We start from the raw sequence: 17,423 nt of genomic DNA, 5'->3' as shown, positions 1-17,423 counted from the left end.
GTTCTTCCAAAGATAATAAATTTGTTGGGCAAAATCATAACATGCTATAATTACAACATGAAAATATTAGGAGATTCTTTGATTTCCCCTGATTTGTTTTTAATGGAGGCTTGTGGTTAATTAACTTAAAATAAATGGGATACTATTTTCATTAAAACAATGTCCAGAGAAATATTACACAAAACTATTAAAATGTATCTGTTATTACATAACAAAATTTGCTATTGAATGAATTGATGTAAAAATCAGATGTAATTCCATCTAATTTGATCTCATTGCCAAAAGGCTCCAGTGGAATTCGCAAACTAATAATGGGTGGTTTGAAGGGAGTGCCGAGTGTGTAACTCAATGGATGGGATTTGTTGATGTCATGAAAGGAGAACTCAAGATTATCAGAAAACTTCTGAGACTCAGTTGAAAGTGTAATTATTACCGCTGGTACTCCTTTAAATGAGGTGGGGCTCACCATCAGTGACTTTTTAAATTACACCATAATAATAATTGTATGTAATAAATATGTAATAACTCTACATAATACATCACTCATTTTAAAGAGATAATGTCAACATCTATGGCCCTCTTAATGAGAGGAACCTCACCATTAGTACCTCTCAATAGAAATGTCACCATCTATGTTCCTTTCAATAAGGAAAATTCATACCTTTTAACAGTGACTCTCATCATCTTTGGACAGGGCATCTCAGCATAAGTGTCATGTTGATTTGGAGATTCTCACCTTCAGCGTCCTTTATTAAAGAGAACTGACTTCATAAGTGCTCCTTTCAAGGGGGCAATCTCACCATTGTGCCTCTTCTAATTGCTAAATTTCAGTAGCACTATATATTATTTCAGAAAAATATGCAACAGCTACCTTGCTACAGGTCTTGATATCTCCGAGTAAGTTGGGAAAAAGTAAGTTAAAGACCCCTCTCCTAATTATTATCTAGGAGCACTTGTTGAAAATTGAGCACGGGATCAGGTTTGACTGTGACACCCCCACACTTTAAATAACTCACAAATGAAGAATGAAGCATGGGGACTGGACACAAGTGAGAGGAGGAAAAATAGGAAAATTATCCTGGAAAAATGGCACGATTGCAAATTTATGATGAAGATCAAAAACTTTTAAAAAAATCTCTTTTCACTCAGTTTAAAATTTTTGCCTTGAACAAGAGCCGATGGATTTGCAGCAATAAATACATTAATTAACTCAGAACTATTTGTAAGATGTAAATTAATTTGATACCCTCACAGTTGGGTTTAGCGACACACCCCAGGCCGGTTTTCTAATACTGTTTCTAATCCTCGGTCTTGTAAACAAAATAAAACCGAACAAAAATGGGAGCAAAATTGAAGCATTGTTTAGGGTTCATTATCATTTCAGCAATAGATTCTCAGAAGAAGCACAACTCTCTTTAACCCACAATACCACGTCTGCTATTTAATATAACATATACAAATTAAATTTCAAAGCATGAAAGAAACATAAACATTGGCAACAGACATGTTCACAATGGTTTACAGTTAAGTCATGTTGTTAGTGCATATTAAAAAACATGCCCCATTGACTTCTTCTCTGTGGTTGTGTTGAAAGCTATGCGCATCCTGATCTCCTGTCTCCTTTCGGTCTTTTGTCTTCCAGCCACCCGGGAATCCGCCTTTGTCCATGCCATTGCCTCAGCTGGAGTAGCGTTTGCCGTGACACGTTCTTGCGCTGAGGGCTCCAACACTATCTGCGGCTGTGACTCGCACCACAAGGGCCCACCAGGCGAAGGCTGGAAATGGGGGGGCTGCAGTGAGGATGCTGAATTTGGTGTACTGGTGTCCAGGGAGTTTGCCGATGCGCGAGAGAACAGGCCAGATGCCAGATCTGCTATGAACCGGCACAACAATGAGGCTGGACGGACGGTAAGGAGTCAGATAGCTTTGAACTGGACCGTGTAGGATGAATGGCAGCACAATTTGTTTTTGACTGGATTAAGTAGGGTTGGAATGAGGTTAACTCGAAAAGCCATAGTTTTTAATTTAAATTTTGGATTGAAATTTAATTTGAATATTTTGACAAAGAATGATAGCCATTTTGTACAAATAAGTTTTTTTGTATGCTGTGGGACAAGAACATTCACTGGGACACTTTGAATGAGGTCTTTAAATGACTTCAGGCTTACTTTGAGGTTTCAGTTTAGGATTTCATCTGAAGGACAGTTGGCCAACAATGCAGCGCTCCCTCAGTACTGCGCTGAGGTGATGACTAGATCAAGCATTTGTGTTTTGGAATAAGGACTGAATGCACACACGCCTGACTTGGCAGCAAAAGTTACACCAACTGAGCCAAGCTGTACGTACAGTTCATGTTTTTGACTGATGAGATTGCATTAGATGAAGTGAAGGGGGGTGGCAGAGAGGTGAGGTGGATGTGTATTATCCTGCAGCCACTATTTCAGTGCAGTCACAGTTGTGCAGTGTTATCATTCATTTAAATTTACGGAATCACAGAATTGTTACGGTGCAGAAGGAGGCCATTCAGCCCATCATGTCTGCACTGGCTCTCTGAGCATTTTAACTTTGTGTCAATTTCCTGACTTTTCCCTGTAACCCTGCACATTGTTTTTATTTAAATAATCATCCAATGCCCTCTTGAATGCCTCAATCGAACCTGCCTCCACCACACTTCCAGGCAGTGCATTCCAAACCCTAACTACTCGCTGTGTGAAAAAGTTTTTTCTCACCTCGCATTTGCTTCTATAGCAAAACACGTTGCCCTCTGGTTCTCGCTCCATTTACGAGCAGGAACAGTTTCTCCCTATCTGCTCTGTCCAGACCCCTCATGATTTCGAAAACTTCTATCAAGTCTCCTATTAGACCTTCTCCTCTCCAAGGAAAACAGTCCCAACTTCTCCAAACTTTCCTCATAACTGAAGTGTCTCATCCCTGGAACCATTCTCACAAACCTCTTCTGCACTGTCTCCAATGCGTTCACATCCTTCCTATAGTATGGTGTCCAGAACTGTACACAATACTCCAGCTGAGGTCTAACCAGTGTCTTTTATAAGTTCAACCCTAACCTTCCTACTCTTGTACTCTATGCCCCTATTAATGAATCCTAGAATATTGTATGCTTTAGAAACAGCTCTCGCTACATGTCCTGCCACGTTTAATGATTTATGTATACAAAGGGGGTGCTCCTGCACACCCTTTAGAATAGTATCCTTTATTTCATACTGTCTCTCCATGCTCTTTGCACCAAAGTGTATGACCTTACACTTGTCCACATTGCCACCTATCTGCCAATTTGATTGCAGTTTCTCTCATTTCTGTGGAGATTTCCCAGAAAGGATCAAACAGAAAATCAAATACCGTCACATGGAATGGTGGACAATTTGCTTCTTACCAAATTGAGGAGCAAACATGAGGGAATGGATAGGTATTCTGGTTTTCTACAGTGTTTGCACATTACAAGTAAAGATGTGTGGTCTCCCTCCAATGGCTGTACTTTATAGTAGAAACACATTCATTTCCAAGCCCACAAACATGTGGATGTATGAATAAGCCCCTGATGATTTGGGGCTTATAAAGTGACACCATGGTCTGGATTTTCCACATCGTAACTACACTTCGACAGGAATCAGTTATGTTAGATCCCTGCTCACCTATGCCCCCGTTCCCACTGTCATTTCCAACAGATGGCTGAAGCACTCAGCCTGAAATTGGCGTGTGCATTCAAATAAAGCAGTAATGACCTGGTAAACTTATTTTGCATCTATATCACTTCAGTGTCCCCCAGCCACCTTCTCACCTGTATGAATTGACAGCCCAAAATTGCTGAGGCAAGGAGGATGTAGGTTTAGAGAAGCCAGCAGGTATACTGTGAGGATTTACAAAAGGTTTATTGGTCTGGTAATTTTGGTGATTTTATTTTGTTGTTCCAAGGCTTGCCATTGCCCTCGCACTCCCTAATTACACAGACCACCAGGCTGTTACTAGTGGGATACTGCAAGGATCCATTCTAGGTCCACCGCTGTTCACAATCTATAAAAATGATCTGGATGTGGGGACCAATTGTAATATTTCCAAAGTTGCTGATGACACCAAGCTGGATGGGAACTTAAGTTGTGAGAAGGATGCAAGGAGAGTTCAGGAAGGCTAACTGAATGGGCTAGAACGCGACAGACAGAGTGTAATGTGAATAAATGTGAAGTTATTCACTTTGGTAGAAAAAACAAGAAGGCAGAGTATTTCTATAATGGTGAGAGATTGGGAAGTGTTGATGTTCAAAGGGTGTCCTTGTTCATGAATCTCAAAAAGCTAGCATGCAGATGCAGCATGCAATTAGGAAAGCAAATGGTATGTTGGCCTTCAACGCAATGGGATTTCAGTACAGGAGTAAAGATGTCTTGCTGCTATTGTACAGAGCCTTAGTGAGACCACACCTGGAGTGCTGTGCGCAGTTTTGGCCCCCTTATCTAAGGAAGGATATATTTACCATAGAGGGAGTGCAACGGAGGTTCACCAGATTAATCCCTGCGATGGTGGGATGGTCATATGAGGAGAGATTGGGAAGACTGGGTCCAAATTACCTTGAGTTTTGAAGAATGAGGGGTGACCTCATTGAAACTTTACAAAATTCTTACAGGGAGTGACACGGTGGATGTAGATGTTTCCACTGGCTGGTGAATCTAGAAACAGCGGACATAATCTCAGGATAAGGAATAGGCCATTTAAGACATGAGATGAGGAGGAATTTCTTCACTCAGAGGGTGGTCAATCTTTGGAATTCTCTACCCCAGAGGGCAGTGGAAGCTCAATCATTGAGTATGTTCAAGACAGAAATCCATTGATTTCTGGAGACTAATGACATCAACGGATATGGAGATAGCGCTGGAAAGTGGTGTTGAGGTAGATGACCAAATTGAATGACAGAGCAGGCTCGACAGACCGAATGGCCTACCCTGTTCCAATGTTCCTATCAGGCAACATAGAGGCACACAACAATCTCCCAAATACACAGAGCAAAGTGTCCAATAAAAATTTTTAAAATGCTGGAAATACTCTGCAGCTCAGGTGGCATCTGTGCAGAGAAATCCATAAATAAGTCTGCCCTGGTCAACCCATTGTTTCAGTCTGTTCCTGCTCCACTGAACTTATTTCGTCCTATCTTGACTCCAATTTCCTCTCCTTGTACAGTCTCTTCCTACCTATATCTGTGGCTCTTCTGATTCCCTACGTCACTTTAACAGCTTCCAGATTCCTGGCTCTAACTGTCTCCTCTTTACTATGGACATCCCCTCCATACCTACACCTCCACCCCACAATAGGATGCTCTCAGAGCTGTCCAATTCTTTCTCAAATGAAGGCCCAACCAATCCCCATCCACTACTATTCTCCTCCATCTGGCTGAACTTGCTCTCACTCTGATCAACTACTCCTTTACTTCCATTTACTTCCTTCAAATAAAAGGTATTGCTATGGGTACCAGCATGAGTTCTGGCTATGCCTGCCTTTTGCTGGAATATATGGAACGTTCATTATTCCAGTCCTACTCAGGCCGCCTCTCTCACCTATTTTTTCCAGTACATTGATGACTGTATCTGTGCAGCCTCCTGCTCTCACCATGAACTGGAAAATTTCATTGACTTTGTTTCCAATCTCTTTGGTCCATCTCGGACTCTTCCCTTCTCTTCCTCGACTTCTCAGTCTCAATTTCTGGAGATCGGCTGTCTACTAATGTTCACTACAAACCCACCCACTTCCACAGCTATTTCAACTACACTTCCTCACACCCTGCCTCCTGTAAGGACTCCATTCCATTCTCCCAGTTTCTCCATCTCCGTCGCATCTGTTCCGACAATGCAGCCTTCCACACCTGCACTTCCAAAATGTCTTTCCTTTTGCTCCACCGAGGATTCCCACCCAACATGGTTGACAGGGTCCTCCACTGTGTTCAATCCGTTTCCTGCATTTCTGCTCTCACCCCTTCCTCTCCCTCCCAGACCCACAATAGGGTTCCCCTTTGTCCTCACTTTCCAGCCCACCAGCCTCCGTATTTGAAGGATCACCTTCTGCCATTTCCACCAACTCCAGGATGATGCAACCACCAAACACATGTTCCCCTGCCCTCCCCTTTCAGCATTCCATAGGGAACATTCCCTCCGCGACACTCTACCCCACTCCTCAGTCACCCCTAACACCCCCTCCCTCTCCTTCGGCACCTTTCCATGCAAGTGCAGGAGATGCAACACTTGTCCTTTCACCTGCTCCATTCTCACTATACAAGGCACCAAACACTCCTTCCAAGTGAAACAATGATCTACTTGTACTTCTTTCAGTTTAGTACACTGTATTCACTGTTCCCGATGTGGTCTCCTCTACATTGGGAAGACCAAATATAGACTTCTGCTAAGTCCACAAGCATAACCCTGAGCTTCATGTCACTTGTCATTTTAATTCTCCACCTTGCTCCCATGCTCACCATTCTGTCCTCGGTCTGCTACAGTTCTCCAATGAAGCTCAACACAAGCTCGTGGAGGAGCACCTCGTCTTTTGCCTTGGCACTCTACAGCCTTCTGGACTCAATATTGAGTTCAACAACTTTAGATCATAACCTCTGCCTTCATCTTATTCTATGTGTTTTTTGAGTTTTTTTTCTGGCTTGTTTCTTTCTTTATCCCTTCATGTTGTATTCACTTGCCTGCTATTTAGCCATTCATGCCTTGTCTTTGCTTCTTTACTATACCCATTATCACTCTCTTTGCCTTTTGCATCGTAAAACCTTTAGTTATTTAATCTCTCTTGTCCTCACCCAATCACAGGCCTTCCCTTTTGTTCTTCTTGCCCTTCCCCCATCTCCTTGCTTAAGAACTCTTACATTTCTATCTTTCTTCAATCCTGATAAAAGATCATCAATTTGAAATGTTAACTCTATTTCTCCCCACAGATACTTCCTGACCTCCTGAGTATTCCAGCGTTTTTTGTTTTTATTTAAAACTTCCGGCATCCACAGTATTTTACTTTTGCCCCTATCTCCAATCGTCCAAACAATAGTGCCTGATGAGACTGTGCTTTACTTACATTAACACAACCTGTAGCTGATCTCTGTGTATAAGCCACAACCACCCCGAACAATGTACAAAACGGATTGGAGATCATTTGCATGCTATTGCTGCAGGGTCATTCCAAGCTGCAATTGTGGTATAAATTGGGAAACAGTCTGGTGTGACAAGTCAAACGAATTCATCACTTTGATGGTTTGCGTAATCTCAATGTTTGGGAATTAGACGGTATTGCAATGTAAAATGTATACTTGAATGCTGCAAAGGGGCCAAATAAATACTGCCGTAAATGAGTTGCATTTTAATCATTTTAAAGCAGGGGGTGTGGAGTGCTAGCAAACTGAGAGATGGGCAAAATCCTACTGCCTGTGAGAATTTGCTGAAGTCGAGCCCGACCTCGCTGATGACGCGTAGCCACCTGCCTGCGTGATCTGACCGAAGGCAGCCAGTCAAGACCCTGGGACCACCGGCCAATCAAGGGTGGTGGGTGGAACAGGACCCCAGTTGGCCTAATGGGTGGGCCCACAGCAATGTCCTGCCGGCAGCCTCCTCCACCTGGGAGAGGAGGCTGCTGCTGCTTCTGCGGGCAGGAGAACCCAAGGGCCCCTCGAGATACAGGAGCCTTCGGAAGAAGTGTGAAATTATTAAAATGGCTTGTGGCCACGGCTGCCAGGCCACTATTTTGGAGAGGAAGCCGCTCCACAGGATGGCCTGCAGCCGTAGCTATGACCCTGTGGCAAAATTGCCTTCAGGGAGCAAGGGGGAATAAATGAAGGAAGCCTTGCTGATCCCTCTTCAGTAGGATTCTGGCAGCATCCCCAATCTGATCCCAACCAGCCAGTTTCTTGCCACGAATTGGCTGCCTGTCACGACTGGGTAGTTAGCCGCTTCCATCGCTCACCCATCTGCCCAGAAATGGGAATGCATCAAGTGGCTGACCTGAAGCATTGCTCTGCAAATTCCCACTACCCCAACACCCACTCACCTCCATAGGCCATGTCTGTGTGGCAGGTAAATCCCGCCCAAAGTGAACAGTGCTATCTGGCACTGGATATTTTCTTTCATTTGGTCCCAGAATGTGGGCGACATTGACAAAACCACATATACTGGCCTGAGTGACTGATAGTCGGCCTTCTCCTTGATCTGCTGCAGTCCTTTGGGTATATTGCTTTCACAATGGCTTGAGCTGAAGAATTCCAGGATATTGACCAGCAATGATGATGGAAAGATGATATGCGTGTGTGTGTGTGTGTGTGTGTGTGGGTATGTGTGTGTATGGGTGTGTGTGTGTGTGTGTATATGTGTGTGTGTATATGTGTGTATGGGTGTGTGTGTGTATGTGTGTGTGTGTGTATGTGTGTATGGGTGTGTGTGTGCATATGTGTGTGTGTGTGTATATGTGTGTATGGGCGTGTGTGTATATGTGTGTATCTGTGTGTGTGTGTATATGTGTGTGTGTGTGTATATGTGTGTATGGGTGTGTGTGAGATATATGGTAATCAGTCAGGAAGATATATGACTTGGAGGATAACTTGGAGGTGATGGTTCTTGTTGTTCTAAGTGACAGATGTTGTAGGGACCAGAGATGCTATCAAAGTAATTTTGATGTTTTGCTGCAGTGCATTCTGTAGATCATACCTACTGCAGTGGTAGTGCACTGGTGATGGAGAAGGTGGGGATTGAGACCAGCAACAGGGCTGCCAACAGTCAAACTTCTTTGTCCTGAATGGGCTGAAGCTTCATTAATATTGCTGCGGCTGCTTCCATACCGAGGAGTCCTGAGGAGTTTATAACACTTCTAAATGGAGCATTGTAGATAGTGGAGAGGTTTTGAGAGGTCAGAAGAAATGCTAAGACTAAGCTGCATGCCTGAGAGATACAGGTTTTTTCCCCCTATTAACTATCACAGCCCTGTACACCACACTAAAACATCCAAAGCTACCATGTGTTGCAAAAGCTGGCTGCACATAACCACAATATTTTGCAGGGAGCATTGGTCAGGTGGTGAATTCCTCAGCACAGATTTACCCAGCCTGTGTCCTAGCTCTCCAGCTACTGTTTTGTGTGGTTGTTTGCATTCAGCTTTTGTTCACAGCCGACCTTCAATATATGGTGGGAAACTTGGCAATGCTGATACCCTTAAAGTTTTGAACACGAGAGTCTCTTGTCCGAGATGGTCATTACCTGTATTGAATGTTACCTGCCACTTAGCAGCCCATGTTTGGATGTTTCCAGGTCTTGCTGTAGGTAAGGCTTGGTTGCTTCATTATCGGATGATCAGGTGCTGAGGATGTGGAATTAACAGTTAACAGGCTCTGACATCTAATAGAGGGAAGGTTATTGACAAAGCAGCTGAAAACATTGGGTCAAGAACACGTCCCTGAAGAACTCCAGCAAGAAAATCCCAAGATTGCAATGATTGGCCTCTGCCAGTTGCAGTCATCTTTCTATATGCCATGTCAAGGTTTTCTTTTTGAATTCCTTGTCACCAACTAACCTCAGTTTTGCTGGCACTCCTTAGTGTCACACTGGGTTGTATACGACCTTACACTATACAATGACAGATATTCAGAATCAGAAGGAAATGTAGGGCAATTCTGAATGGAGAGTTCTTGTATGGCCTTGTGGAACATAATAACTAGAGTAGGCCATTCAGCCCCTCAAGCCAGTTCCACCATTTAATTCAGAACGTGATTGATCTATACCTCAACCCCAATTACCCCCTTCAACCTATATCTCTTAATAAATTTGCACTGGGGCAAAACCTCTGCTCGCACCAACATGACCATCAATGTATGGGACACTCAGTTGGGACTTGTCACAGGGTGTGCACAGGTATGTCAGTTTTGACTATGTACCTCGGTGATTGGGGTGGATAGGCGGGTCTATGGTGGGAGTTCTGGTCTTCCATTGGACCAAGTTGGACTCATTCATTCCTTGATGTTAAAGAGACAGTCCGAGAGCATGGAGGTGGTCATACAGTCAACAGAGGAGATGGTGAGTTAGAGTTGGGTGCCATAATATGGAGGCTGAAGCCATTCCTGTGGGTGATGTAATATGGAGATTAGGAGAGGAAAGAGCTAAGCATATTGTCGATGATGAGTGGGACATGGAGTTGCTGATTTCGGGCAGATGTATTAGGGCAACTGCCTATGTAAAGGCAGTTCTATCATGTGGGCCAGTGGAGAATAATGGCATTGTTAACTATGGATGTCAAAGAGGGGATAGTACACCATGTAGACAGTCACAAAGAATGGTGTTTAAGACTATGTTCAGCATAGCCTCAGTGCTGTAAAAAGATTAAACTAAGACTGAAAGGATAAAACCAGGGAGATTTGGAAGAAGTAGGCGTAGGCCTGAGATGCAACATCATATTTGGAGACTAAAGGGAGGAAAAGGGGGCTAGAAATGGTGTAGTGCTTGACAGCATAGTTAAAGAGGGAATGACTCCATTTACCGTGGTAACACTCTAGTGGTGGAAATGTCAGACAGTAGATTACACTTCAGAACAAGCTTGGCACTGTAAATGAGACATTAGCTATTCTGGCACGAAAAACATCCCATCCAGGTGTTTGCTGTGTATAAACAGACAGGTGGCGTGAAGCCAGTGTGTCTTTCTGGCACGCACTGATGATTAGGCACCCTACAGGTATGTGTCAGTCATTCTTAATCAGGACTCTTCTAAAACAGAAGCATAATCCATATAAGTCACTTTGAGAAGTCAGGCTATGAGAAGGAATACAAACAGGCCTGCTTCAACTGATCTAATCTACTCTCTTTTCGCCCTGGCAAATTGCTGTCTGTAAAATACTCCAGTGACTAACAGCACTCCTTAAATGAAATTGACTCTATTTCTAATTGTGTCATAAACCCATCTCTCTGAGAAAACTGCATTCCTCTAATTCTGGCATTTCATGTGTCCGCATTTTCCAACAGCCCTACGTAGGTGGCTATGCCTTCAGTAGCCTCTAAGCTCTGGAATTCCCTCATTATGCCTCTCCACCTTTCTTCCCTCTCTTTCTTTCTTTAAGACACTCCTTAAAACCTACTACTTTGGCCAAGCTTTTGGTCACCTATCCTAATATCCCATGTGATTCAGTGTCATGTTGTTTGGTAATGCAGCATCAAAGGCATGATAGAAATGCACATGGTTGTTTTTTGCAGCACCTACTCATAAATGGTGGTAGAGTCTTCTGTTGCCTGTGTCCTGTTGTCTAGAAATCCCATGTGAAATCCATCACCACCTTTCCGACCTCCTTTGAAATCCATCTCCAAATCTCGTTCTTCCTAGTTTGGAATCCATTTTCCATATGCCTCATCTTAGAGGTTCCCTGCATCATATTATTAGATTAAAGGTGCCTATTCCATAGAAGGAGTTGCTGGCTTTTAATGGTCCTGAGGGCTGCTGCCATTGGCAATGCAATATGCAGACTTCAATTCCTAGTGGGTCAATACCTGAATGACAGGGACGCACAGTCCTTCAGATTTTGCATTCTTTCTTTTGACTCAGAAGATTGTGGGCTCAAGTGCCACTCCAGAAACTCGAGCACGTAACCTCTTGTGCACTATTGAGGGAGTACTGCACAGTTGGAGGTGCTGCCTTTTGGATGAAACATCAAATCAGACACTATTTGCTTTCTCAGGCGGGCACAAAAGATCCCATGGCATTATTTTGAAGAAGAGCAGAGGTGTTTTCCCCAGTGTCCTGGCCATTATTTATCCTTCAACCAACATCACTAAAACAGATTATCTGGTCACTACCTGATTGCTATTTGTGGGATCTTGCTGTGTACAAATTGGCTATTGCGCTTCCTACATTAAAATGATCACTACACTTCAAAAGTACTTAATTGGCTGTAAAACACTTTGGGGCATTCTGTGGTCATGAAAGGCGCTACATAAATGCTAGTCTTCCTCTTTTGTTTGTTGAACGTCTTGTCCCAGTGCCCTCTTGGTAATATATAAGTCCCATGAGGCCGGTTTTACTGGATTTATTTCAGGCACCACACAAAGCATTAATGTGCTGGTAACAGATACATTTGAGTCAGGAGCTACAGAATTTATTGTCCCAGTGTCTCAGGGCACCTGTCATAGGTCCCTTACCCTGTACAATTTAACCACGACATTTGGAATCAAAGCACAGATAAAGCAAATTGACAGTTATGACTTAAACAATGACCATGAGAAATGTTATTGATTATCCAAATAACAGCTCCTGTGGAATATGAAGGTGTTATCTACACTGCTTTAACTTTTATAAAAATCCCACAGTTGGTGTAACTCTACAGGTTATTCATAGTGTGAAAGACCAGCAGGAGTGAAAAATTACATGGCATAAATAATGTGACAGGGATTGTTACTTCACAATGCACCAGGCAAAGAGGGCTGGGGAACATCAATTACATTTAAGGTTATAACCAACATCAAGAAAAACAAGCACTAAGTTATTGTGTCAGCCTCGGCTCAGATGATAGCGCACTCGCCTCTGGATCATAAGATTCTGTGCTCAACACCACACCAGGGCTTGAGCATACTCTAGTTGACATTCCAGAGCAGTACTGAGGGAGTGCTGCACTTTCAGAGGTGATGTCTTTCAGATGAGATGTTAAACAAAGGCCTCATCTGCCTGCTTGGGTGGATGTAAAATATCCCAAGGTACTATTTTGAAGAAGGGCAGGGGAGTTATCCCCGGTGATCTGGCAATGTTTATCCACCAATCAACATCACACAAATAGAAACAGATTATCTGATCATCATCACATTGCTGTTAGTAGCCATTTGATGAGCACAGATCACCTGCCATGTTTACTCTGGGCAGGGTTTTCAGGGCAGTGGGCGGACCCGGGAGCGCCTGGGAAACGGTCCGCCACCCACGATAGGCCCCCCGATCGCGATTTCATGCTGCATGGCCAATTAACGGCCAGTCTGCATGAAATGCGTGCTGAAAGGCTCAGCGCTGCTGGGGTGGGGGTGGGAGGAGGGCAAGCGCTGAAGCCTGCGCAGGGAGCTGGAGAATTTTAAAATCGGAAATAAAGATTTGGAAAATCTGAAAAAAATGTTCCCACCTAGGACTCATTCACATGAACATCTACAAAATAACAATTATTCAAATCATTTTAATTATTTTTTTAAATTAATGTCGGAAACCTCATCCCATCCGTGGATGAGATTTCCTCAAAAATGCAAAGGCCGCCTGGCTGATTCACTTACCATTGAATCGTAACATTGGATGAGCAGTGAAAAATCTCTCTTAATTAATAAATTAATGGCCTTAATGGGCCTCTTAATTGTCAGTGGGCGCAGTGCCAACTCTCGCGCATGCCCATCGACTGAAATATGACACAAGTGGGTGATGACGTAGGGACGCTCGCCCAACAGCACCGTGCACTATTTTATGTCCGATCGGGTCGGGCATGGGCTGTATATTACAACAGTGACTAAATTTCATGAAGGACTTCATTGGCTGTAAAGTGCTTTGAGAGGTCCAGTGGTTGTGAAAAGCTGTATCTAAATGTAAGTCTTTCTTTCTTTTGAAAGAGCAAGGAATGTTTGGAATAATTCTTTGAAGCAAAGTAATCGAGGCCAATGAGCTAAGAGTGGGATGTTAGATGGAGGAGTTGTGGGCCCCAAGGAATAATTCCGATGGACTGAATGGTTTCTCTCACTTCCTCATGCCATTGCAACTGGGATTATTTGTTTTAATACTCCTGGTGGTGCAGCTCCAGTTAGCAAGCACACCAGGAATCAAAGGGCCACTTACATTTACCAAGGTTTACACAATTGTGGTGTTTCTGTTCAGACTGAGATAATAATTCAAGAGTGTCTCACTTAACTGCAACAACCCTTCAGTGTCTGAGCAAGTGAGGAGTCACCAGGGCCGAAGGTGAAGGTATGAGATTGTATGGGATTCTGATTCCTTTTTGAATTTCATAGGGAACTGTGGTAAAAGTAATGTCACTTGCATCCATAGAAGTCAGGAAGATTCAGTCTCTGGTCTGTGTCAAGTGATCACAACATGTGAGCACAGAACTGCAACTGGCCTCAGTACTCCAGGGTTAGGGAGGGGGGAACTCAGCCATGCTCCCTGCGCCTACATAGTATCCAGGGACCCCAATTAATAAAGCATGAATGTGACTGTAATTGTAAGTGTGAGTCTGAGTGTGAGTGTTGGCATTAGTGTGTTTGTGTGTGCATGTGTTTGTGACTGTCAGTGTGCTTTTGAGTGTGTGGGTGTGTTTGAGTGTGTGTATTACTTTGAGTGTATCTGTGGGTGTGAGTGTGAATGCCAGTGTGGCTGCTACATCACTTTGAGCTGGAAAAGGCCATTGACTGCTTAGCAAGCAGAAAGGCACCCAGCAAGGCTGGGATTCCAGCCGAACTGTTCAAGCATTGCAAGACCCATCTACTGTCACAACTTCATGACCTCCTCCTTCTCTGTCGGAAGGTAAGATCCGTTCAAAGCACATGTGTGACACAAAAGTCATCACATTACACAAAAACAAAGGTGACAGAGAAGATTGTAACAATTACAGGGATACTCACTCTTTAGCGTCACTTAAGACTCCATCTACTTGCAAACCGAGCATACCCAGAAGCACAATATGGTTTCCGTGCTAGCAGATCTACTGTGGACATGATCTTCTCCAACACCATCTATAAGGGAAGTGTTTTTCATTCATTCATGGGATGTGGGCATCGCTGGCTAAGCTAGCATTTATTGTCCATCACTAATTACCCTTGAGAAGGTGATGGTGAGCTTGCCTTCTTGGACTGCTGCAGTCCATGTGATGTCCAGCAACAGTGAAGGAGCAGCGATATAGTTCCAAGACAAGATGATGGGTGGCTTGGAAGGGAACTTCCAGGTGGTGGTGTTCCCATGTGCCTGCTGCCCTTGTCCTTCTAGATGGTAGCAGTCGTGGGTTTAGAAGGTGCTGTCTAAGGAGACTTGGTGAGTTCCTGCAGTGCATCTTGTAGATGGTACACATTGCTGCCATTATTCATTGGTGGTGGAGGGAGTGAATGTTTGTGGATGGGGTGTCAATCAGGCTTTATCCTGGATGGTGTCGAGTTTCTTGAGTGTTGTTGGAGCTGCACTCATCCAGGCAAGTGAGGATTATTCCATCACACTCCTGACTTGTGCCTTGTAGATGTTGAAGAGTCTTTGGGGAGTCAGGAGGTGAGTTACTCGCCACAGGATTCCTAGCCTCTGACCTGCTCTTGTAGCCACAGTATTTATGTGACCAGTCCAGTTCATTTTCTGGTCAATGCTAACTTCCAGGGTGTTGATAGTGGGAGACTGAGTGATGGTAATGCCATTGAATGCCAAGGGGCTTTGGTTAGATTCTCTCTTGTTGGAAATGGTCATTGCCTGGCACTTGTATGGTGTGAATGTTACTTGCCACTTGTCAGCCCAAGCCTGGGTATTGTCCAGGTCTTGCTGCATTTGGACATGGACTGTTTCAATATCTGAGGAGTCATGAATGGTGCTGAACATTGTGCAATCATCAGTGAATATCCTCACTCCTGACCTTATGATGGAAGGAAGGTCATTGATGAAGCAGCAGAAGATGGTTGGGCCGAGGACACTACCCTGAGGATCTCCTGCAGTGATGTCCTGGAGCTGAGATGACTGACCTCCAACAACCACAGCCATCTTCCTTTGTGCTAGGTAGGACTCCAACCAGTGGAGAGTTTTTGCCCTGATTCCCACTGACTCCAGCTTTGCTCCTGGATGCCGCACTTGGTCAAGTGCTGTCAAGGGCAGTCACTCTCACCTCATTTCTGGAGTTCAGCTCTTTTGTCCATTTTTGAACCATAATAGGGAACAGGTTATACCTTTTTACCTTACTTCCATAGATGTCACTAACACATTTGACACCATCAGCAGAGCAGGACTCTACAAGGTTTTGGAGAAAGTTGGCTGTTCACCAAAGCTCCTCAGTCCCATTTGCTCCTTTCATGACAACATGTACTGCACTGTACAGTTTGGTGGCTCCACCTCTGACAGTTTCAAGGTGAAGAAGAGGGTGAAACATGGCTGTGTCTGGCTCCTGCTCTGTTTGGCATCTTTCTCTTCATGCTCCTGACCTTTGCCTTCCCTGCAGATATGGAAGGAGTTAGCTGCATTCTAGGTCAGATGGCAGGCTCTACAATCGATCCAGACTAAAAGTGAAGACACAAATACAGCTCATCTTAATTAGGGAACTCCTGTACAACGATAATGCCATCATTTACACAGAAATCAAGCTACCAAGATTCTTACATTGTCTCTCCCATGTCTGTAACTTGTTCTCCCTTACTTTAAGTGTCAAGAAAGCATTGTTATGGGACAGTGTGTCATATCTCTGCCCATAAATAATACCCAGCTGTAAGTTATTCACAAATTCTGCCATCTTGAGTCCACTGTGGCAGACAACCTGGCTCTTGATGCAGAACTCGATACACACATAGGGAAAGCAGCTGCCGCCTTGACTCATGAAACACACATGGAATAACATCAAGCTGATTCTTAGGGCCAAGATGCCAGTTTATGAGGCCTGTGTTCTCAGCACCTTACTGTATGGCTGTGAAACATGGATGACAAGAAAGGAAGCCCAAGAGCTTTCCTCTTTGCTGTTTATGACACATTCTGGGCATCCGATGGAAGGACAAAATCACAACTGTGGCAGTCCTCTCAAAAAGGAAATCTCCCAAGTATGTTGGCACTCATTAAGCAGAGGCGACTTTGCTGGCTCGCGCATGTTGGCACAAAGACAGTCGTATTCCCAGGGGATTCCTGTATGGCAAGGCAGCCGGAGCCAGGAGACCAGTAGAATGACCAACAGTCCGCTTCAGGGATGCTTGCAAGTGTGACATGAAGGCCCTATAGTTTCACTCCTGGGAGGCACTAGCCTGCAACACCAGAAAATGGCGACATTGCCTGTGGGTTGGCATGCACCAGCACAACGACTAGTGGCTACAGTGGCTTGGCAACAGGTGCCAACACCGAGAACAACAACCCACAGCGACACCTGATAACCACTTCATATGCAGCACTTGTGGCAAGACCCGCGTCTCCCAGATTGGTCTCTTCAGCCATCAGCGCCATATGAAGCTATCCCATCCCCGATATATATGATTTGCTGCAAGTCCATCACCTCACACAGATGGAAGGAGGCTGATGATGACACATGATTGTGTGTGTGTGTGTGTGTGTGTGTGTGTGTGTGTTACTTTGCATGCGAATGTGGTGTGTGGCTGTAATTGTGGGAGTGGGTGGTTGTGGATATTGGCGTGAGTGTGGGTGTGAGTGTGTGTCAATGTAGGTGTTAGCATTGGTGTGGACATTTATGTGGTTGTAAGTATGTGCGTGTGTTGATCCCACTGTAGGTTTTC

The 17,423-nt window shown here is 44.2% G+C and overlaps 1 protein-coding gene across 1 annotated transcript in view; it reads left to right on the top strand.

Annotated features, from left to right (window-relative positions):
- Nucleotides 1–17,423, top strand: part of LOC144668060 (proto-oncogene Wnt-3) — a 97,852-nt gene that overhangs the window by 47,140 nt on the left and 33,289 nt on the right. Inside the window, exon 3 of the mRNA XM_078529820.1 lies at nucleotides 1,643–1,908. Coding sequence (XP_078385946.1) covers nucleotides 1,643–1,908 — 266 coding nt within the window. The remainder of the gene's footprint in view (nucleotides 1–1,642; nucleotides 1,909–17,423) is intronic.

The sequence above is a fragment of the Cetorhinus maximus genome, chromosome 25, assembly GCF_964194155.1.
Source record: "Cetorhinus maximus chromosome 25, sCetMax3.hap1.1, whole genome shotgun sequence".
NCBI classification, from domain to species: Eukaryota; Metazoa; Chordata; class Chondrichthyes; order Lamniformes; family Cetorhinidae; genus Cetorhinus; species Cetorhinus maximus.
The sequence above is the reverse complement of the archived record's forward strand: the minus strand, read 5'-3'. Positions and strand labels throughout refer to the sequence as shown.